The 24,783-nt window shown below is 37.6% G+C and overlaps 1 protein-coding gene across 1 annotated transcript; it reads right to left on the bottom strand.

Annotated features, from left to right (window-relative positions):
• Window positions 1-1,100: 1,100 nt before the first annotated feature.
• Window positions 1,101-7,943, bottom strand: LOC104243514 (uncharacterized). Its single transcript, XM_009798714.2, has 4 exons — window positions 7,753-7,943; window positions 5,047-5,959; window positions 2,696-2,770; window positions 1,101-1,789 (listed from the first exon to the last, which is right to left on the bottom strand). Exons 2-4 carry the CDS (start codon window positions 5,938-5,940, stop codon window positions 1,673-1,675), a joined length of 1,086 nt encoding a protein of 361 aa, XP_009797016.1. The 5' UTR covers window positions 5,941-5,959; window positions 7,753-7,943; the 3' UTR covers window positions 1,101-1,672.
• Window positions 7,944-24,783: the final 16,840 nt, after the last annotated feature.

Below are 24,783 nucleotides of genomic sequence, written 5' to 3' on the forward strand. Positions count from 1 at the left end.
TCGTATTTAAGAACTTAAAAATTCTAGGTTCTCTCTGCATTTTTTTCTCTTGCATAGAAAGATTGTTGATTACTCTGGTTAGCCAACAGAATACCTGTAGGTGCTATTTATTACTTTCAGTTTTAATAAATTGTATTATTTCAATACTCTTTGAGTTTGTTCCATGTGTTCACAATATATCCTTCTTTTCATTATGCAGTCAGTTGGGGAATGGTGCATGGTAATTTTATTTGTAGTTGATAGATGACTATGTTATTATGATTAGTTTAAGTATGACTTCAAGTCAGTGATGGAACCAAAAATATATAGAAGGCGATTCAAAAAACTTTAAAAAGTCCTTTAAACCACTTGCTTCTGACATTATCTCCCATTAAGATCTTTAAAAAAAATAGACTCTAGCGTATTGGAATTTAAAATCTAAAAACCTTTCCATTCTTTATGAATGATCTGAGAATTCTAAAAATAATTGATACATACGATGTAAGCTATTTCACTTATCGCGATTGGATTTTTCTAATCAACATTCTAGTATAGTAATGTGGAAACAATGACCTATCGAAAGAGATTTAGAAAAGTGCACCAAGCAACCAAAAATCGCAAGTACTAAAAAGAAGAAATAAAAGTTTAAAAGGCAAGATTATTTTGTAACAAACGTACAAACCAATAGCAATATAGGTTCACTCATATTTTCACTTTCTGCTGAAGTTTCACCATGATTAACCTTAAACCAAATAGGAAAAAATGTAAATAAATAAACTCTAACGTGGGTACATGTACAAACAATCCATTACTTAGTAAAGCAGCATTCACCAATTGCAAGCAGAAAATGAGAGTTTCTCCTGGTCCAACCTCACCGAACTGGTGGATTGGGTTTGACCGGCCTCATGGACCGACCCATGTTGACAGCTCTACTTTACTAAGTCGATAAAATGTGCTCAGAAACCAAGTCAAACACCATTCTGATAAGCCGTTTGGAACATTCAATTTCAACAGCTTAGATGAGAACTATTTTTTTGCAAAAGAAAGATCAAAATAATTCACGGGTATATTCCAACTTTCTGGTTAATAATTGGAGTTAATGGTTTGAGGGGAAAATCCAATATTCAGAATGACTGGACTTTCCATATATAGAGCAACGAGTTTCTGCGAACATAGTAGCATCAGAAATTATCCATATGACACAACCATGAAGAAAGAACCCTGAGGTCGCCGGGATATGAACGGACATGCAGCAGAGCTCGCCTTATTTACAGGTTACAGAGCTCCTGAAGCAGTCATATGATTAGTTTGTACAAAATGAATATAAGTAAACCACTACCAAAGAATTCCTCACTTTGCTACAGAAATCAACTCCTGAGTAATGAGATAAGTCTCCCCCAGACACCGAGAACAACTAAAGCAAACACCCCCTACTCTACTTAACTTGCCCCCTCCCAGGTTACCCTAGAGAAAAATTAAAACAAATAAATGAGAAAAATCAAGAGCTTGCTTTACACATGCAATGCAGCACATAGAGATCTTGTTGTTGCTTACATCTGCATAAAACTTTTTAGCATTGAACCAGAGAACCTGTCGTACAATAATCATCTCACCAACTTTACTGGTAGTACTGTGTCAACAAAAGCAGCTGAACATCAGTGCTCTAAAACAAATCCCGAAGGAGGATAAATGATTAAGTAGCATGGGCACCATGTGTTCTTGAAGCCCATATACCGAACACAAGAAACCAGAAGACAAATAGGATAGCCCAGTATCGAGCAGGGCCATATTTGATTCTTGTTAACACAAACTGCATTTGACGGAAAAAAGTTAGAATGCTTCTTCTACAAATTTCGTATCTGATAAAAAGAAAAAATCATGAAAAGAGAATTACTCTTAACGGGAAGTAAAAATGACAATCCTTGAAGCTGAGATATAACTAAGAAATTTCATCCTAACAAGCTGGTGAAGTAGATAATACACTAATATGTGAGTTGTAAAACAAAATATGTGATAAGCTATGTTGTGCGGACTCTCTAACAACGATGCCGCACCCATGTTAGATCCACAAAAAATGCACTACTTTTGGAAGATCTGACATACACCCAAAGACATTTTTGGAGAGTCCGGGTAACATAGTTGATTAGAAAAAGGAAGCCACTGATTTGAGCAACTCTGATCTCACTCTCCATGCTGCATCTTTTACCTTTTCTAATTAATCCATGTATTGTACAAATAGCACATAGGCATGTCTGGAGACACATTAATTCAAACGTCACTCTCCTTGCCACTTATTAGAGTATGACACTTTCCTTGCTGCATTAACAATTCTCTTTGACCTTTCTAATTATCCATGTATTGTATCCTTCTCAGGAAAAATAAATTATTCATGTATCGTTCACATGACATTTTCAAAGGTTTGACAAACAAATATTAGCATTTCTGGAGAAGCATAATTCATATAACACGACATATTAGCTGAATAATAACAGTTCCAGAAAACAAATCAAACAAAATTGTTTGTTTAATCCTCCAGCGACAGAAAAGCATCACTCATAAATGATAATACAATTTGTTAGCATGACCACTAGAAACTAGTAACTTTGGTGTCCAAATCTATATCATCTTATTTTGATATTTAATAACACAGTAACATTTGCTTTAAGTTGCTAATATAACATGCTAGATGCAGTGAAAAGAATTTGAAGAAACTTACAAATCGGAAGAATACTACAACTGTTAACGCACAAACACCTCCAAGAAGAATATGCAGTCCATTTTTGGCAGTTCTCTAATCAAAAGAGAGAACTAGTTAGTTCAAGCAAATAATAGCAACAAGGAAAACTTCTTTAAATTAGCAATTAGTATCCCGATAGTGCATCAGCTACCACCACAAAATGATAAACTTGTTCGAGTTCCCTAATAATGCATGGAATTAGTGGCACTTGAATATTTCAATATATCCTAATAATGATGGTGATGGTCAAGTTGCACACACCCCGACTAATTGACCAGGTACCTGAAATGTTCCACCAACACCAGTATCCACTATCCAGTTACTCTACCCAGTAAGGATTCTGCATATGGAAAGAGTTCTCTCCTAGTGTTGCCTCGGCTGAGATTAGAACCTTGATTTCCAAAATTGTTATCCAACTCTTAATTACTTCAATTTTTTTTGGATTGTTAAGGAAATCTGTACACTAGATGGCATTGTTAATTACTTCGATTACTCTTGTAAAGGAAACTTAGTAAGGAAATCTGTACACTAGATGGCATCGATGGTGGTTGAAATGATTAGTAGGTGGTTTGTGCCTAGTATAGATCATGATGTATTGGAGCTAACATCTCATTTTGTGTATTCATTGCACCTTCTCGATGCCAGCAATATAACATCTTACGTCATCAAAATGATTAGTTGGTGGTTTTGATATTGCAGATCATCAATTACTCTAGTAAAGGAAACTTAGTAAGGAATTTGTGCACTAAAATCTAGATGGCTACCGAGCAATCATAGCACTTTCAAATGTTTAAAGCCACTGACCAATTATAGCACCTATTTTTAAGCAGTCATAGCACCAAAAATTGTGGCTACTGAGCAATTGTAATTGGTAGCACCTACATTCATGGCGTCATGGCATCTATGAATGATGTAGCAAGGATTCTTGCAATCATAGCTTTTATCCTAGTGTCATATATTAAGAGCCAGTTTGATTAGCTCATTGTAAATAGCTGATAAGCTTGAAGTGCTGAAAAGCTTTTTAAGTATTGAAACTGATTTTTAAAATAAACATTTACGTGTTTCGATAGAAGTGCTGAAACTGATAATAAGTAGTCGATGTGTTTGATTAAAAAGTACTGATAAGCTATTCTTTTGTTAAAATGACTAAAATACCCTTCAATTTTTTTCAAAAGATTATAAATTAAAAAATTCTTTGTAAAGAAAAGAATTAATAACAAATATGGTATGAAGAGAAAGTCAAGAAATTTATTTTGGGAAAAGTATTTTGTGAATTAGAAACTATTATTAAGGATAAACTAGTAAAAGTGTTGGTCAAACTAAAAGTACTTATAAGCTCAAAGTCATAAGTTGGGGGTGACCAGCTTATGACTTATGCCTGATTTTAGCTTATAAGCACTTTGCGTGTTCACTAAACGCGTAGATAAGCCAAAAGGTGCTTATAAGCCAGTTTGACCAGCTTATAAGCTTAGCCAAACACCCTCTAATTACTATCGACCCCTATGGTTAGCTTTAGTCACTGTTTGAAGAATGTGCCCATTTTAGTGTCACAACTTCTGGAGATACATCAATTTACTTATTATTCTTCCGAACTTTTTCTTTGATGAGAATTGGTACTTCTAACTATTACAATTTATGTTATTGAATAACATAGCAATCCTATTTTTGTAAAATCTCAAACTAAGTTACTATCTATACTTTTTTACAGTTAATGAGGAGATAAGAATGACTTAAGAATGGGGTCAAATGAAGTTTTTGTCGAGCTATGTATAGTTGCATCAAGTCTACAAGTACAGTTTGGAGATTGAAGTATGACTGTAACTCTAAGGTTATGTTTCGTTTGAGTGTTCTTCCATAACTTAACTGACTAGAGATTATGATTATTTTCTTGGCAAGCAGTCAACATCTCTCTTTCAAAATGTTCTATAGCTTTATTTGTTTTATATTACTTCTATAGCTTTATTTGTCCTATCTTACTCGTTATCATAAGTTTGGCAATGTTAATATTGGTGCCTTGATACTGAAAGGACATGCCGTCATAAATATATCAGACAAAAGCAATTCACCAATGTGGTCTTAGATTCGCAAAATTATATACAGTACCACTTTACAGACCAAGCCAGAAACCCCAATTAAGACCCAGAAGTTTCTTTTGGGTCCAATCCAATGGTTTGAGACTGGAAGAGAAGTTTATTTTTGAAGGTTACCATGTAGCTTTTACAAAAAACAAAATAAAAAAATAAACAAAATGGAATATAATACAATATGAAAGAACCCACAAGAAACTCGTAAATATTGCACAGCACCAGCAGAGAAGCAAGTTCAAGTACCTTCCCAACATGAGGAGCAATAAGCCATGCAAGAGTGATAGTAAGAAGCCCTGTAGCGAGCAGGATCCCAGTACCCTCAACAGCCCATTTGGTTACAGTGTTTTCTGCAGGAAGAGCTTCTTCTGGAACAATGTTAGAACCAGAAGGCGGCTCACTAACAACCTGGGAAACAGCAGTGGAATAGTGGTTATGGGGGTTGAACCACAGTGCAATTTCACTTAACCTTTGCCTTCGAATAGCTGCAATAGCATCAGGATCTACAGTTGAATTTTCCAGCGCCGGTGCAGGATTAGGCTCCCCATTTGCAGTCCTTTCCCTCAATGCATCATACTCCTTCAAAGAGCTCACAACTTTCTTGAAATCCGAAATTCTTATGTTTTTCGCAACACATCCACAAATCTCACACATGGTGGATCCATGGTTAATAAACCACTTAAGCGCACAAGCGTAGTGTACCATAGCAAGATCATTTTTGCACGCACAGCCAAGCTCATTCAAAGAGTCCTGGTTCTCATCATAACCCATCTCTATATCACCATTACAAACAAAAACCTCCCCTTTTGGACTAATGAATTCAACTAGTGCAGATCCTTTCCCGCTACTTCTGTTGAAGGAAACATTTTCGTCATTTTTCACCACTTCATGGCAATCAAGCTTCGCCTCTCCATTGCTACTGTATGCATCCGGTGCTGGTGGAATAATTCCTAGAAATCCTAATGCAGCAACTCCCCTCTTGTCTGATTCAGAACACTGGCACACTCGACAAGATGGAAAGCCTGCCTCCTTATCCAGACTGTGACGTGATATAGAAGAATTCCTTGATTCTTCGTTCTCAACAGATGAACCAACTTCACCACTGGCTTCACTGCTTTGGGGTAACCGTTGGTTTTCCATCACATCAGGATTTGTGCGCCTGGGATAATTATTCAGATATTTGTTAATCACAACATGAGGTAATCATATGCATACACCAACCTCTCCACCAACATTTCAGTTAAATAGGATGCGGTGATTCTATTCCACGCAGAGTGTGAATTTCCTTTGACAGAAATGGTAAGTAAAGTTTGTTAAAAGATAGAAAACTCTCAGATGCTTCATCAGACGTATAACACTAGATCCTGAATGAAATCATGCCTCATCCATTGAAAATTGATAACAATATTTATTGAACACTAAACAGCCTTTCATGTACAAAACAACAAAAATTAAGCTCTAAAATTTTAAAAGCTATAGAACCTACACATCTTTTAACAAGATTTGAAGGATAGGGTTTTACATGATTAATAAGTCATTTCTATATAAGAACAATGGAAGAGAATGCAAAAGAACAAAAGAGGAAAAGAAAAGGTTTGTGTTAACCTGGAAATTTGAATCATATAGGTTGTCCTAAATAGGCCAAGATTTCAGTTTTTATTTTTAAAGTTGTGAACATGGTTCAAGTAATGATATGGAAACCAGCATAGAATTCTCAAATCAATTACTAGACAAGTTCATTTCTAAATAATTGCCTTAAGCCATAGACAAAATGGAGAGTGCCATTCATCATCTTTATCCAGCTCTTTCTTTTGTAATGCCATTTTTGAAAGAGACTATTAACTCTTGCTGTTGTTGCATCAGTGCATAAAAATGCTACTGAATACAAAACGAAACTGAGGGAAAAAACTCTTTCTTTTTGTTTTTTTAAAGGTCAAACTGAGGAAAAACCTATAGAGGAAGTAGATAAAGTACTAGGAAAAGTGAAACAAGAGAAAAACTTAAGCTTGAATTGCATTGTGCCAAATATGCAGAAGTTAATAAAATCTAGAGAAACACTGAAGTTGCTACTAGAGTTTGAGAATCGAACAGCCACAACTTCGTTAAAGGGGGGAATCATCACAGTACTAAAAGTTATCGAGGATTATCCTTACGCCTGTAACAAATTTCAGACTACTGGTGATAAGTGATAAACTGATAACTACCTTGGTGTCTTCCCAAGGTCTACAGCCAAATTTGCTCCCATGTTCTGATTCAGATTACTGTCTCCTTTTTTTTGGTCTCCTAGTCGGTGTCTAGTACCCGCTTCAGGGTCCGACTAGTCCAGATTCAGGCCGCAAAGTCCCACTTTGTGGGGGTAAAGAGCTCCCTACCAAAGCAATCCTATTCCCAAGGATCCAACCCGAGACCTGTGGTTAAGGATGGAGCATTACTTTGAACCCCCAATAAAACCTTTGGTGGTCTGATTAATGTCTCAAAACTCCTAACTTTGTAGCACATAATCCCTTTTTTCAACTTGAAGTCTTTAATAAATTATTCCACTTCTAACTTTTAGCAACCTAAGCTGAATGTGAACAGATAAACTAGGCTCCTTTATTTTTGTAAATAGCAAAGCAAACAAAACAAATGTGGCACAGTATTGATCATCCATAACCTTAATTACTTATTAATTCAGTGATTTAGTTGCGTAATGCCTATCGAAAAATCCGTATCGTAGGGCTGTGAAATCAAGCTAAATTTCAGAAGATATAAACAAAAAGAAGACCTAGAAGCAATTTCAGTTTTGCATAGCAACTATACACAGTGTACATATGCAGATCAAAGATTATGCAAGCAAAAATCAACTAAAAATGAACAGAGAAAAAATTTCAATCACTTCAAATCCCAAACTGAGAATCTCTATAAAACAACAGCTTAGACATCATTTAACCAAAAAATGCAAAAGAAACCCACCGAAAATTCTAACGGCTTTGCCTTAGAAAAGAGCACAAAAGCATCTTCATTTCTCCAATTTGATATGGAATTTGCGGTGGAATTTTGTGGAAGAAGAGATACCAATTTCACAAGCATAAGTAATTAGTGTGTAGTGTAGATGGGAGATCTCACGCAAGCGCGCACTCTCTTTCTTTTTCTTTTTCTTTTTTCCTTTCTTTCTCATAAAATGTATTCTTAAACTAGTAGTAATATTCAATTTTTTTAAAAAAAAAAAAACTTGCAATATATAATTATATGTAAAGTGTCAAAATTATCCTTTTAAATGATTGGCCTTTGAAAGTCCACACTATTTCTAAACGAGCGAAGTGAGCGTCCTTATAAGTCAAATCATTAACGATAAAATGAAAATGATAAATAATTAATAAAATAGAATTATTTATAATTATTCTATTCGTTATTGCTTTTACATAAGACGTGTTTCATTGGATCAATGGATTTGGATAATTCAACGGCTGGTTTGGAAAAAAAAAAATCACGTGCTAAATAGGGCAATAAAATTGGGTAGTTTACCTAATAGTTCATAACCCATCACCTAATATATCGTAAAAATAGCACGGGCTAGCCAGTTTTTGGATGGGTCATTCAAAAATAACTAGTGTTTGCAAAGTCATTAAAAATAGCCATTATTTTGTTGCAACACGGAAAGTTCCAGCATAATATATTGGAGATCGGTGCACCTGTGTATGAACTTCCAGCATATTATGCTGGAACTTCAACACGTGAAAAGTTCCAGTATATTATGCTAGACCGGTATATTACACTGGAACTCCAGTATATTATACTGAAACTCCAGTATATTATACTGGAGTATTTCCGGATTTTAAAAAGTGTTTTCGTTCAAATTTATCTTTACATGAAAAGTGGCTAAATTTTGAATACTTTTAAAATTGTAGCTATTTTTGAATGACCACTTGTAAATCTGGCTATTTTTAAATTTCACCCGTCCAGCCCTTTCAAAATTTGGAGGGGTTGGTGGGTTATATTTTTTTTGGCCAATTTTGACACTCTTTACTTTAGGTGAAAGTACACAAATAACTCCTTTTGAGGCTACTATTTATATTTGAGAATTTTACCCTATATGATGAAAAAGGAACCCTAATTAATAGTTTTATGGATGCTTTCAATTAATTATGTAACATGATAATAGTTTTTAAAATTAGCAACTTAGGGAAGTAAGGCCCCCTTAATTTTACAATCTAGATATTGTTATTCCTCCTAATCCCATAACCTTAATCCTCCACTCTTGAGCCATTTATCGTCGTCGTCGTTGACCTATTTTATCGGTCGTCAGAGAAAATCTTAAAGGTGTTATAAAATAAAGACTTTAAAGTAAAGAAACCGAGGAGAAGTAGAGAGAGAGGTTGATATATTATTCAACTTTCAAACTGATGTACATAATGAACTGAAATTCCTCTATTTATAGAAGAACGGAAGCAACTGTGAGGCTTTTCTTCAGCTGCTTGTTAGCCCTGCATGAGCTGCTTGCAATCTGCCTGTTTAATAAGAAGCTGCTACAAATCATTTCATTCAGTTGCTTGCAACCTGCCTGCATCAACTGCTTGTAGATAAACTTCAATGGAGTACTAAATGGATAATCTTTTTCAGGAAGATAATCTATAGCGGAGTATTAAATGAACATCCACAATATAATTATTTTCATAACACTCCCCCTTGGATGTTCATTAAAAGATATTGTGCCTCGTTAAAACCTTACTAGGAAAAACCCAGTGGGGAAAATTCTAGTGAAGGAAAAAGGATACACATATTTAGTAATACGCATTTCTAGCTGCCTCATTAAAAACCTTGCAAGAAAAACCCCATGAAAAAAACCTTAGTAAGGGAAAAAGAGTACAACGCGTATTCACTCCCCTTGATGAAAACCTTATTTCAAATATTTGAGTCTCCACATTCCAATCTTGTATACTATCTTCTCACAAGTTGAAGTTGGCAAAGATTTAGTGAACAAATCTGCCGGATTGTCAGTTGAACGGATTTGTTGCACATCAATGTCACCATTTTTCTGAAGATCATGTGTGTAGAATAATTTTGGTGAAATGTGCTTCGTTCTATCTCCTTTTATAAATCCTCCCTTCAATTTGGGTTATGCATGCAGCATTGTCTTTGTAGAAAATTGTGGATCTTTTATCACATTCCAAACCATATTTTTCTCGAATGAAATGAAGCTGCTGTATAAGCTGCTTGTAAGTTGCTACTGCAAGTTGCTGTGTAAGCTGTTGTATAAGCTGCTATTGCAAGCTGCTGTGTAAGCTGTTGTGTAAGCTACTTGTAAGTTGCTTGTAAGCTGCTACTATACCAGATATAGATAATCTTCTGTCGGGGGGTAATATTTATCCATAACGGACTACCGAAATGATAAGCTTCTTCAGGAAGCTTATTTCCAATAGAGTACACTAATAATATACATTGCAAGCTGCCTCAAAAAATCTTACCAGGAAAAACCCAGTGGAAAAAAACCCGAGCAAGGAAAAAAGAGTACAGTGCAGAGACTTGGGTATATCTGGACCAAGGAGTTCATCATTCTCTTCTGGAGGTAAGAACGGATCCTTAATCCGTGTAGGAGAAGAACTATATCTTGCTAGTAAATTAACAGAAAATGATAAGTCAGGCCTTGTAGCATTAACAAGATACATTAGTGCACCAATTGCACTGAGATAGGGTACTTCGGGACCAAGGAGTTCCTCATCCTCTTCTGGAGGTCGGAACAAATCCTTATCCATTTTAAGTGATCGAACAACCATTGGTGTACTCAATGGGTGCTCGTTGTCCATATAAAAGCGTTTTAAGACCCTTGCTATATAGGCAAATTGATGGATAAAGATCTCATCTGCTAAATGTTCAATTTGCAGACCAAGACAAAGTTTTGTCTTCCCAAGATCTTTCATCTCAAATTCTTTTTTAAGATATTCAATTGCCTTTTGGAGCTCTTCTGGAGTTCCAACAAGATTTATGTAATCAACATAAACAACAAGTATAACAAATTCTGATGTTGTTTTCTTTATAAAAATATATGGACAAATAACATCACTTATGTAACTTTCTTTCAGCAAATATTCACTGAGGTAATAATACCACATACGCCTAAATTGCTTTAAATCGTACAAAGATCTTTGTAATCTGATTGAGTACATTTCTTGAGATTTTGAATATGCTTCAGGCATTTTAAATTATTTAGGGATCTTTATAGAGATTTGATCAAATAAGTCATATAGGTTATGACTCGTATTTAAATAGCATGACATCTTCAGGTGTCTGGACTATTGGTCCGATCCTCACAATATTTTACAGTATTGTGTACTAAATAGTATCAAATATATCGTCAACGATTATTTTGTATCGGTTTGCAAGCGACATAACTTGTTGAGATCTCATCATTTTCTTTATATCCAGGTACCTGAACTTCTTCTGGAGTTTCATGAAATGTTATGTCGTGAGCTCTTCTGGAGCTCATTTCCTCTTCATTATGATCATTTTGATTATTAGCTCCTTATCATTTTTCAAGGATTGTTATATTTGGAACTGATTGGTCTACCACGCTTTATGCGTACAATAAATACTATCCTTCAGGGACTTTAATTTTAATAGGAGCATTTGCAGCTGAAATATGATATTTAATTTTGGATCAGCAAATGCTTCTGGCATTTTACTTGAATTATCTTCTAAGTGAGGATCATATTGATGATAATTCGATTTATATAGCATATTTTTTAGCTGTTTATTCCATCCCCCAAATGCTAGAAAACTAATATATATATATATATATATATATATATATATATATATATATATATATATATATATATATATATATATATATATATATATATATCTCAATCTTCTTTGGGAAACATATCTTTGTGCATTGTGGTAGAGAAATTAATCATATACCACACATCAAAAGATAGTAAAAATATTTGGTTTCTGATCCTAAACCAATTGTGAGGGGATGACTTATCATATATTGTTGGTCTGATGCATACAAGTGTTGTTGCATGTAATTTAGAATATCTTAGACCAACACATGAAGCTTTGTTCTCATAAGCAATAGTTTAGCCATTAGTATGAGGTATTCATTGCTAAACCAGCTTGGATATAAACCAGCATTATCAAGATGAACTGTCTTGATTTCATATCTGAAAGTTATGCTCTTAATTGAGAAAAGCAATCTCAAATGTCAAACTGCATGTTGACAATAAACATACATGTAACCATCTTATATATGCATCTATAAGCGGTTCACATAATAGGTGAATGGGCCCATATTCACCTTTTATATATTTCAGAATTAGGGGTGTTAATCCCAACTTTAGCTGGTAGAATCAATTTATTATTAGAACAAACAATACAGGAGAATTCTTGAATAATCTTCTAGTTCTTCAGTATATGCTTATCTGAATTCTCAAATAGCTCATTTAAAAATGGCAAATGAAAACGTCAAGTTTATCATGGCATGTGCTATCTCTTAGTAAACTTCTGGTTTACTATGGCATAAACTTTTGCATTAGTAAACTTCTGGTTTACTGTGGCTACTTTTGTATAAGTAAATTTCTGATTTACTATAGCTGCTTTTGCATTAGTAAACTTCTAGTTTACTGTGATATATGATATAGTACAAATTGAAGAATAAGGCGGGTAACTTCTCACATACATATTTACCCCCTATGATTGTGGAAACATGAAGATTTTCAATATTTCAATCATTTGTAGTCTCAGTATGATTGTCATTTGTATTAGTAAACTTCAAAGTTTACTATAACATATGTTTTGGCCATCATATAATATGAATGACATATTTGTATATAAGCTCTTCATGAGCCTTCATTCATTATCCACAATATAATATTTATCGGACACTACTAGTGTCATATGTCTTCTCGACAAATAGTTAGCTCGTCAGGAGCTTTTGATAAATTTTGTACTACCAAATATTGCTCAGACAGTTCACCAATTTTATGACAAATGTCTCCTTCAGGGAAAAACGCCATTAACATCTGAATATTTTATATCAAAGCGGTAACTACATAGTCATTACATCCTTCAGGGATAGATACACGAGTTGTTATTTCCTTCGGGGAACTCGATAACTAATATATTAATGTGATTATAGCAGAAAATATTCTACAAGAATGCTTTTACCTTAGAATTATACTTAATAAAATTGTCCAAGATGTTTTACGTACCTGTACGTACAACAGGTACGTGCGATAATGATCTTTATACCACAAAACAATATTTATATCATTTGTTATTCTACCTCTTCAGGAGGCGAGTTGTGGTATTTCTTCATTCACTCCAGGGAATGAAAATGTGCTTCAAAAATAACTTTGAATAGCTTATTATTTTGTTTAAGCACAAAAAGACACACTTTCAGAATATTTTCTTGCTTCAAGAGAAAAAATCAATTGTTTTACTTCTTCATGAGCAAACTTAAAATATGAAATATTGAGTATATATTCCCTCAATCATATTACCTCTTCTGGAGGTGAATATTTACATTAATAGCGCACTCATATTTACGAGCTTTATTAATATTGTCACATTCACTTCAGGAAATGGATTAATATTTATCAAAAGTTCTCATACTTCAGGGAACGGAACATAATTATCTGAACGCGCATTAATCACACAAATTGTGTGATGTCTTAGAAACTTTTTTACGATAATGCTACTTCAAGAGCAAATTGAGGCATGCATGTACTATAGAGAATATTTCTCTAGCTTATCTTCAATTGTAACCATAGAAAACCTAAATTATCACTTCTGGTGGCCATAGGCATATACCACTTCTGGTGGTTAACAAAAATTTAGTTACAATGAGATATACGAAACATAACCACTTTTGGTGGTTGTATATTTCTTGCAAACTCTGCTAGAGTATACGTGGATCTAACAATGTCAACCACTTTATAGTTTCCTATGCAATATTACTCTTCTAGAGTAAAATTAAAATATTAATTTGAAAACAATAAGTGAAAAATGGAACATAAAGATATACAAATTATAGTGTTTTAAAATTTATAAAATGCTCCAGAATCTCGTCCAATGATTATGGCTCACTTACTAGGTTCCTAAGTACCTTTTTTATTTTATTTTAATGGCAGTAGCATACATAGCAAGTAAAACGCATAACTTATATTTGATGGTGTCTGCTAGACCGTCATATCAAGATGAATTTCAGCATCAAGCATCCAAGACACGTAGCTTTTGCCCGATATATCCAATACTACAAATTCATGTTTAGAAAGTTTTGACATTATTTATAAAAAGAAAGTTCGTACCTTTGATACTTTCAAAGTATTTGCTCGAGATGGCGGAGTCTCGTGCTGATAACATGTTATAAAATAAAGACTTTAAAGTAACGAAATCGAGGAGAAGTAGAGAGAGAGGTTGATATATTATTCAACTTTCAAACTGATGTACATAATGAACTGAAAACTCCTCTATTTATAGAAGAAAGGAAACAGGTACGAGGCTTTTCTTCAGCTGCTTGTCAGCTTTCTGTATGAGCTGCTTGCAACCTGCCTGTTTAATAAGAAGCTGCTGCAAATCATTTCATTCAATTGCTTGCAACCTGCCTGCATCAGCTGCTTGTAGATAAACTTCAATGGAGTACTAAATGGATAATCTTCTTCACGAAGATTATCTATAGCGGAGTATTAAATGAACATCCACAATATAATTATTTTCATAACAAAAGGAGATTTATGTCGTTGTTATCTTCACATATCACTATCTCCATTAGGGGTGGAAAATTGGCGAGTCGAGTCGGATATGGGACAGGTCAAAAATGAGATAAATTATCTGACTCGACCCATAGTTATTGCGGATAAAAAATGGGTATACGGCGGATAATATGGATAATCATATTATCCATGGATTCTTGAATATGATCATTTTTTGGAGAATTCCTTGTCTCCCAAACTTGAGGAACCCTCAATTTGAGGCTTTACAAATGTAAAAGTTAAACTCATTAATTATCCACTAGTTATCCATCTGGTTATCTATTTTTTAAGTGGATAATATGGTTCTTATCCATATTTGATCCATTTTCAAACAGTTCATTATTCAACCCATATTTTAATGGATAATATAGGTGGATAACTATTTTCTTTTATCCATTTTGCCACCACTAATCTCCATCATTGCCGAAGCATATATGCTTTTTCACTGGCTTCCTCTTTGCTAACTTCGTTTTCAACAAGATCTCCTTCTTTAATAGTAGTATCACTACCAAAGATAACAATCCCTACATGCTTATTCTCACTAGTCTACATATCAATGAATATAAGAGTTTAGAAAACTATATGAAAAATATTATTAAACAATATGTTTTTTATAAAAATTAAAGAAAAACTAGAGTTCTTGAAAATAATGAATTTTGATTCTATCGATTAGTTAGCTCAACCAATAAATAAATCATGCTCGCAAAAGTAATCGGTTGCGTTAATAATTATTTTGATGTATGAGTTTTACATTTTTTTAGAAGTTTATAGAACGTGGTAAATATTGATTTGTACTCATCTGCTTGTAACAGTATTCTATGATGAAACAACTTTGAAAGTAAGCTTGAATATGGTAAGTCTACATAGTTCTACGAAGACGAACAATGTCGACAATGTGAGGATCACCAATATTGATAACATACATGGAACAAAATAAAGTGGACTTTTTTTTTCATAATTGGCTTCATAACACTAACTTTTCTTATGGTTTGCAATTACGCTTCCTACCAGCTTGTTTTATTAATTTATAACAATTATTTTAAACTATTTATCACAAATGCAAAAAGTATTACAATTTGACCAATTTGATCTCTCTAATATTATCCTCTTTTTCTTAATTAATATTAGCAAATTCGTTTTTAAGAAAATCATTACAAAAAAAAAGTCATTCCTATACCTATGTTAATGTAGTTCACGTCGATTAAATCTTTAATTTGACATTTATGTACAAAGTTGAACTTGCAGCTGGAGCAAATTAAGGGACATTATGCAAAATTTATTACTACCTTTTCTGTCACGACCCAAAACTATCCTATCATGATAACACCTATCGTGGAACTAGGCAAGCCGAGTCTTTACCAAAAACAACGTGATATTTCATTTTCAAAGATAAATTCACGCTATTTAATAATAAAACATCATAAAGAACATCTGAATAAAAAAAGTGCAAAAAGAAACGCTCGACATCGAAGTGTTACTAGTCATGAGCATCTACTAAAGACTATTCGATAATACTGAGACTAACACAGTCTAGAAATGTAACTACAAAACATCTATAGGAAGATAGGAGGGAGAAGAGCAGGATTGCGATCGCCAGTAGCTACCTTGCTAACTCCGAGAAGATCTACAGCTAGAACAGTCAACAGCCGCTACCGGGTCCTAATACGCCTGGATCTGAACACAAGGTGTAGAGAGTAACGTGAGTACGCCAACTCGATAAGTAACCAAAGTAAATAAAGGTTGAGAAGCAGTGACGAGCAATAAAACATATAAAGTTCATATCATAAAATTTCAGTAAGAATACAACAGGATTTAAAAGCAGAGATTGAATCAAATCGTTTCATTTAAACTCAGTTTCAGTAAAATCATTCGAAGATATTTTTCAACAGTTCTCAAACAGAGGCTCAGTGCAACAATGAGCAAAAATGATGAAAACATAACTAGCCCCTCGGGCAAAACATCACTCATATGCAGCCCCTTAAGCAATCCTCACAGTCACTCGTATACAGCCCCTCGGACATACCTCACCATCACTCACAATTAGTGTACCCGCGCTCACTGGGGGTGTCCAGGCTCCGGAGGGCTCCTTCAGCCCAAGCGCTATAACAAGCCACCTCGTGGTATAAATCAATCAGGCCCTCGGCCTCACTCAATCATGAATCACTAACAACATGTTGCAGCATGCATCCAGATCCCATAAATATCTTATAAATCAGGCCCTCGGCCTCCCTCAGTCATAAATCTCTCAAGCCACTCGGGCTATTAGTAAAAACAGGGTATTCAGCCCAAAACAACATTTTTATATGCATCAAAACAGAGCAATAAAGACTAAGTTATGAAATTAATAAGTATAACATGACTGGGTAGAGATTTTCAACCAAAAACAGTGAGAGGATAATAAGAAAAAGGCCACTAAGGGTCTAAATAGCTCTGGCAAGGCCCAAATATGGCATTTAGCCCAACTTACAGAAATCCTTTCTAAAACACATAAGTATCATATAGTTTCAACCAAATACGCAACTTATAATTGCTACGGGACGGACCAAATCACAATTCTCAACGGTGCACGCCCGTCACCTAGCACGCGCGTCACCTCAAAATAGTAAAACGATACAAAATCTGGGGTTTTATACCCTCGGGACTAGATTTACAATCGTTACTTACCTCAAACCGGTCAAACCTCTACTCTGCGATGCTCTTGCCCCTCGACTCGGCCTCCAATCGCTCCGAATCTATTCACAACCAGAACAATACCATCAATATATGCTAATGGAATAAATTCCACAAGAAAAAATATCGAATTAGACACAAATCCCGAAATCCACTCAAACCCGGCTCCCGAGCTCATGTCTCGGAATCCGACAAAAATTACAAAACTAGAAAGCCCTTTCACTCACGAGTCCATACATACAAGATTTATCAAAATCCTACTCCATTTGACCCCTCAAATCCTCAATCAAACTCTACAAAAATTCCAAGCCCTAACCCCTCATTTCACCCCTAATCTTCACTAATTACATGATTAAACAACGGAAAATTACCATAAATATGAGTATTATGGCTCAAGTAACTTACCTCAATGAAACCTCCCTTGAATCCCTCTTCAAATCACTCCTAAAAGCTCCAAAATCGAATAAAAATGGTGAAGAATGATCCAACATTCGCGAAGTCCACAGTTTATACTTTCTACCCAGAGATACCGCATCCGCAGTCCAACAGTTTCTTCTGCGATGCCGCACTATCGAAAAATCCATCGCATGTGCAGTTCCCGCTTATTTCCTCATAAGCCGCTTCTGCGGTCAAAACATCTCACATGCGGTCTCGCAGGTGCGCTCCACTATTCGCACCTACGGCTCCTGCCTCCGCTTTCCAAATTCCACATCTGTAGTTCACCTCCCGCATCTGTGACCATGGCACATGCGGTTACCACTCCGCAAAATATTAGAAGCAGCAGCTTCAGCTGCCTTATTCCACTTCCCAACTCTCCGTTAACCATCAAAATTCATTCCGAGGCCCTCGGGACCTCAACCAAAAATACCAACAAGTAACATCAACATACAAACTTAGTCGAACCTTCAGAAAACTCAAAATAACATCAAAACACCAAATCACCCTCGGATTCAAGCCTAAGAACTTCTAAACTTCCAAATTCCGTACCTATCAAACCTCATCCGAATAACCTCAAATTTTTCACAAACATCACAAATGATACGACGAACCTACCCCAACTTCCGAAATTCCATTCCGACCCCGATATCAAAACTTTCACTGCCGACCAAAAATCGCCAAATTTCCAATTTTGCCAAATTCAAGCCTAATTCCACCACGGACCTATGAATCACTTTCCAGATGCGCTCCCAAGTCCAAAATCACCTAACAGAGCCAACCAAATCATAAAAATCAAAATCCAAGATTGTTTACTCATGAGTCAACATTCGATTGACTTTTCCAACTACAACTTCTAAATAAGAGACTAAGTGTCTCATTCCACAACTAAATCACTCGGGACCCATACCAACCAATACGATATGATAAAATACAGCTGAGGAACATATAAGGAAATAGAAATGGGAGAAATAGGGCTATAACTCACGAAACGACCGGTCGGATCGTTACATCCTCCCCCTCTTAAACAAACGTTCATCCTCGAAAGAGTCAAGAAATATACTTGAAACCTAAAATGGGTATGGATATCTGCTTCGCATCTCCCGCTCGGTCTCCCAAGTAGCCTCCTCCATGGGTGAACCTCTCCACTGCACTTTCACTAAAGCTATATCCTTTGATCTCAATTTTCGGACCTGCCGCTCCAAAATAGCCACTGACTCCACATCATAAGTCAAATCACTATCTAACTGAACCGTGTTGAAATCCAAGACATGAGACGGATCGCCGATATACTTCCGGAGCATAGAAACATGAAATATCGGATGTACATCCGACAAGCTACGTGGAAAAGTAAGCTCATAAGCCACCTCTTCAATCCTCCGAAGCACCTCAAAAGGCCCAATGAACCGAGGGCTCAACTTGCCCTTCTTCCCAAATCTCATAACACCCTTCATAGATGAAACCTTCAGTAGAACCTTCTCCCCAACCATATAAGACACATCACGAACCTTTCTGTCAGCATAACTCTTTTGTCTTGACTGTGCCGTACAAAGCCGCTCCTGAATCACTTTCACCTTGTCCAAAGCATCAAGTACCAAGTTTGTATCCAAAAGCCTAGCCTCGCCTGGCTTAAACCAACCTACTGAAGATCTACATCGTCTCCCATATAAAGCCTCATATGGATCCATCAGAATACTCGACTGATAACTATTGTTATATGCAAACTCCGCGAGCGGTAGAAACTGGTCCCATGAACCCCTAAAATCAATGACGCAAGCGCGCAACATGTCCTATAATATCTGAATAGTGCGCTCGGACTGTCCGTCCATCTGAGGGTGAAAATCTATGCTCAACTCAACCTGAGTACCCAACTCTCGCTGCACGGCCCTACAAAACTACGATGTAAACTGAGTACCTCTGTCTGAAATGATGGAAACTAGGACACCATGCAGACGAACAATCTCTTGGATATAGATCTCAGCTAACCGCTCTAAAGAATAGGTAGTACACACAGGAATGAAGTGCACAGACTTGGTCAGTCAATCCACAATCACTTAAATAGCATCGAACTTCCTCAAAGTCCGTGGGAGTCCAACTACAAAATCCATGGTGATCTGCTCCCACTTCCACTCTGGAATCTCTATCTACTGAAGCAAGTTACCCGGTCTCTAATGCTTATATTTCACCTGCTGATAATTGAGACACCGAGATACAAACTCCACTATATCTTTCTTCATTCTCCTCCACCAATAGTGTTGTCTCAAATCCTAGTACATCTTCGCCGCACCTGGATGGATGGAATACCGCGAGCTTTGGGCCTCCTCCAGAATCAACTCCCAAAGCCCATCTACAGTGGGCACACATATTCGGCCCTGCATCCTCAATACCCCATCATCACCGATAGTAAAATCTCTGGCATCATCATGCAGAACCTTGTCCTCAAGGACAAGCAAATGAGGATCATCAAACTGGCACTTTCTGATGCGATCGAATAAGGAAGATCGAGAAACCACACAAGCTAGATCCAACTGAGCTTTGAAAAATCCAACCTCACAAACTGATTGGCCAAAGCTTGAACATCAACCGCAAGAGGTCTCTCCCCAATAGGAATAACTGCAAGACTGCCCATACTCACCGCCTTCCTACTCAAGGCATCGACCACTACATTTTCCTTCCCCGAATGGTATAAAATAGTGATATTATAGTCCTTTAGCAGCTCCAACTACCTCCGCTGCCTCAAATTGAGATCCTTCTGTTTGAACAAGTGCTAGAGGCTACGATGATCAGTAAACACCTCACAAGACACACCATAGAAATAATGCCTCCAAATCTTCAACGCGTAAATAATGGCAACCAATTCCAAATCATGAACAAGATAGTTCTTCTTATTGGGCTTCAACTGATGAGAAGCATAAGCAATCACTCTATCCTACTGCATCAACACACACCCAATAACAACCCGAGAAGCATCACAATATACCGTATAAAAACTTAAAGCTGATGGAAAAACTAACACTGAAGTTGTGGTCAAGGTGATCTTAAGCTTCTAAAAGCTCGCCTCACACTCATCCGACCACCTGAAAGGAGCATCCTTTTGGGTCAATTTGGTCAAGGGTGATGCAATAGATGAAAATCCCTGAACGAACCGATGGTAATAACCTGCCAACCCAAGAAAGCTACGAATCTCTATGGCTGAGGATGGTCTGGGACAACTCTAGATCACTTCTATATTCTTTGGATCAACCTGAATACCCTCACTAGACACCACGTACCCCAAGAACGCCACTGAACTAAGCCAAAACTCGTACTTGGAGAACTTAGCATAAAGCTTCTCTTCCCTCAATGGCTGCAATACAACTCTCAAATGCTTAGCGTGCTCCTCTTGGCTATAAATGTACACTAGGATATCATCAATGAAAACAATAACAAATGAGTCGAGATAAGGCCGAAACACGTTGTTCATCAAATGCATGAATGCTACTAGGGCATTGGCCCGCCCAAAAGACATCACAAAGAACTCATAATGACCATATTGGATCCTGAAAACTGTCTTAAGAATGTCTGAGTCCCTAATCTTCAACTGGTGATACCCTAACCTGAGATATATATTGGAGAACACCCTCGCTCCCTGAAGCTGGTCAAAAAAAAGCACCAATTCGAGTCAAAGGATACTTGTTCTTGATTGTGACTTTGTTCAATTGCCTGTAGTCAATGCACATTCTCATAGTGCCATCATTTTTCTTCACAAATAGAACAGGCGCACCCCAAGGTGACACACTAGGCCGAATAAACCCCTTATCAAAGAGTTCCTAAAGCTGCTCTTTCAATTCCTTTAACTCCGCTGGTGCCATACGATACAGTGGAATAGAAATGGGCTGAGTGCCCTGCACCAAATCAATACCAAAGTCAATATCCCTGTTCGGTAGCATGCTCGGCAGGTCTGCAGGAAACACATTCGGAACATCTCTCACCACTGGAACTGAATCAATATTATGAGTCTCTGCACTGATATCCCTCACAAAGGCCAACTAAGAAGACAACGCTTCCCAACCATATGTTGGGCCTTCAAAATGAAATCACTCTACTGAGAACATAATTCGACGAACCTCACCACTCAATTCGCGGTACCCCAGCATAGCCAACGTCACCGTCTTAGCATGATAGTCTAGAATAGCATTACATGGAGGCAACCAATCCATGCCCAATATCACATCAAAACCAATCATACTAAGCAGCAAACGGTCTACTCGGGTATCCAAACCCCCAATAGTCACCACACAAGACCGATATATATGGTTCACAACAATAGTATCGCTCACCGGAGTAGATACACGAACATATGAAACAAGAGACTTGTGGGACGTATCCAAATAATGAGCAAACTATGATGGCACATATGAAAAAGTGGAACCAAGATAAAATAATACAGAGGCATCCTTGTGGAAAATTGAGACAATACCTGTGATCACAGCATCTGAAGCAATAGCATCTGGTCTGGCTAGGAGTGCATAGAAACGGGCCTGACCACCACCTGATCGACATCCTCCTCTAAAGCGACCCCTAGCTGACTGACCTCCACCCCTAGCTGATTAGGCGAGTGGTGAAGTAATTAGTGTTGTAGTCGATGGATGACTCCTCTACTGAGGCAGACCCCTATGACGACAAGGACACTGCCTCCACATATGCCCAACTCTTTACACTCATAACAACCCCTGGTGCTGGTGCTGGTGATGGGGACTGAAGGGAACTCCTACCACCGGGATAACTAGTAGAAGAACCTGGCATGGAGGAGCCCTGAATTGATGGAGCACGGGACGAACTCTGGGCTTGGAGGGTACTAAGTGATGAATGGCCCTGATAAGAATTGTGAGAACCATGGCCCGATGATGCCTCACAGTGAACTGGGCGAGATGACTGAGCATATCTGAATGGACGGCCTCTGCCGTGCTGAAACTGACCCCTATGAGGAGCACCACCAAAACTACCGGATCCACAAGGCCTCTTGGCCTCCTTTTCCACTCGCTCTTGACAACGAATCGACTATATGTCCCGAGCAATGTCAACAACCTCCTCAAAAAAGCACCAGACACCCTCTCTCTAGTCATAAGAATCCATAGCTGATATGAGAAGCCATCAACGAACATCCTGATCCTCTCTCTGTTTGTGGGAACCAACCAGATAGAATGACGGGCTAACTTAGAGAACCTCATCTCATACTGCATCACAGTCATATCATCCTAACGCAACTGCTCGAACTGCCTGCGCAGCTCCTCTCTATGGGATTACGACACATACTTCTCCAAAAAGAGAATGGAGAACTACTGCCAGGTAAGGGGCACTGTACCCACAGGCCTACGCCTCTCATAAGCCTCCCACCAAGTAAAGCCAGCTCCCGAGAACTGGAAGGTAGTGAACGAGACCGCACTGGTCTCCAGAATCCCCGTTGTACGTAGAATGCTCTAACACTTGTCCAATAAACCCTGCGTATCCTCGCCCTCTATACTACTGAAAGTCGGAGGTTGAAGTCTACCAAACCTTTCCAATCTACGCTACTCGTCATCAGGCATGACTGATACCACATAATCCTGAGCAGGTGCAACTGGTTGGGCTGGTGGTGCCTCCGGTATCTATAGTCCCTGAACAACCTGCTCGGATGTACGGGCGGAGGGAGTTTGAGGGCCTCCCCTGGCCTGAGAAGTAGCTGCTGTAGTAGAAATAGTGACCGCCTGAGCAAGACTGGTGCACACAGTCAGAATCTGAGCTAAGGTCTCCTGAAGACCTGGGATAACAATAGGCACAACCGATGTCTGAGTTGGTCCCACTGGAGCATCCACAATTGGGACCTGATCATGAATTGAGACAGCTGGTGGATCTGTAGGTGATGCCCTAGCTGCTGTGCGGGCTACACCTCTGCCCCTACCACGGCCTCGACCGTGACCTCTCGCGGCCCCAACTGGTGGTACTGGTGGCCGTCCGTCCTGAGCGGTAGCGCGTGTCCTCACTATCTATGAGAGAATAGAATATCAGAAGTTTAGTTACTAGGATCAACAGATTCACACGACAAGAATTCAAGAATGTGAAGTTTTCCTAAAGGTTCTGCAGCCTCTCGGAGATAAGTACAGACGTCTCTGTACCGATCCGCAAGACTCTACTAAACTCGCTCATGACCCGTAAGACCTATGTAACCTAGACTCTGATACCAACTTGTCATGACCAAAAACTACCCTGTCGTGATGGCGCCTATCGTGGAACTAGGCAAGCCGACTCTTTACAAAAAACAACTCGATATTTCATTTTCAAAGATAAATTCATATTATTTAATAATAAAACTTCATAGTAAAAGTGCGGAAAGAAAAGCCCGACATCGGGATGTCACTAGTCATGAGCATCTACTAAAGACTATCCAATAATATTGAGACTAACACAGTATGGAAATGTAAATACAAAACATCTATAGGAAGATGAGAGGGAGAAGAGCAAGGCCGCGATCGCCAGCGGCTACCTTGCTAACTCCAAGAAGATTTACAGCTGGAATAGTCAACAGCCTCTACCGGGTCCTGATACGCCTGGATATGCACACAAGGTGTAAGGAATAACGTGAGTACGCCAACTCAGTAATTAACCAAAATAAATAAAGGCTGAGAAGCAGTGACAAGTAATAAAACATATAAAGTTCACATCATGAAATCTCAGTAAGAATACAACATGCTTTTAAAAGCAGAGATTGAATCAAATCGTTTCGTTTAAAATCAGTTTTAGTAAAATCATTTGAAGATATTTTTCAACAGTTCTCAAACAGAGGCTCAGTGCAACAGTGAGCAAAAATGATAAAAACATAACCGGTCCCTCAGGCAAAACATCACTCATATGTAGCCCCTCAGGAAATCCTCACAGTCACTCGTATACAACCCCTCAGGCATACCTCACCATCACTCACAATCAGTGTACCCGCGCTCATAGGGGGTGTACAGACTCCGGAGGGGCTCCTTCAGCCCAAACGCTAAAACAAGCCACCTCGTGGCATAAATTAATCAGGTCCTCGGCCTCACACAATCATGAATAAGTAACAACATGATGCGGCGTGCAACCCGATCCTATAAATATCTCACAAATCAGCCCCTCGGCCTCACTCAGTCATAAACCT

Source organism: Nicotiana sylvestris, chromosome 10 (assembly GCF_000393655.2).
Source record: "Nicotiana sylvestris chromosome 10, ASM39365v2, whole genome shotgun sequence".
In the NCBI taxonomy this organism is placed as follows: Eukaryota; Viridiplantae; Streptophyta; class Magnoliopsida; order Solanales; family Solanaceae; genus Nicotiana; species Nicotiana sylvestris.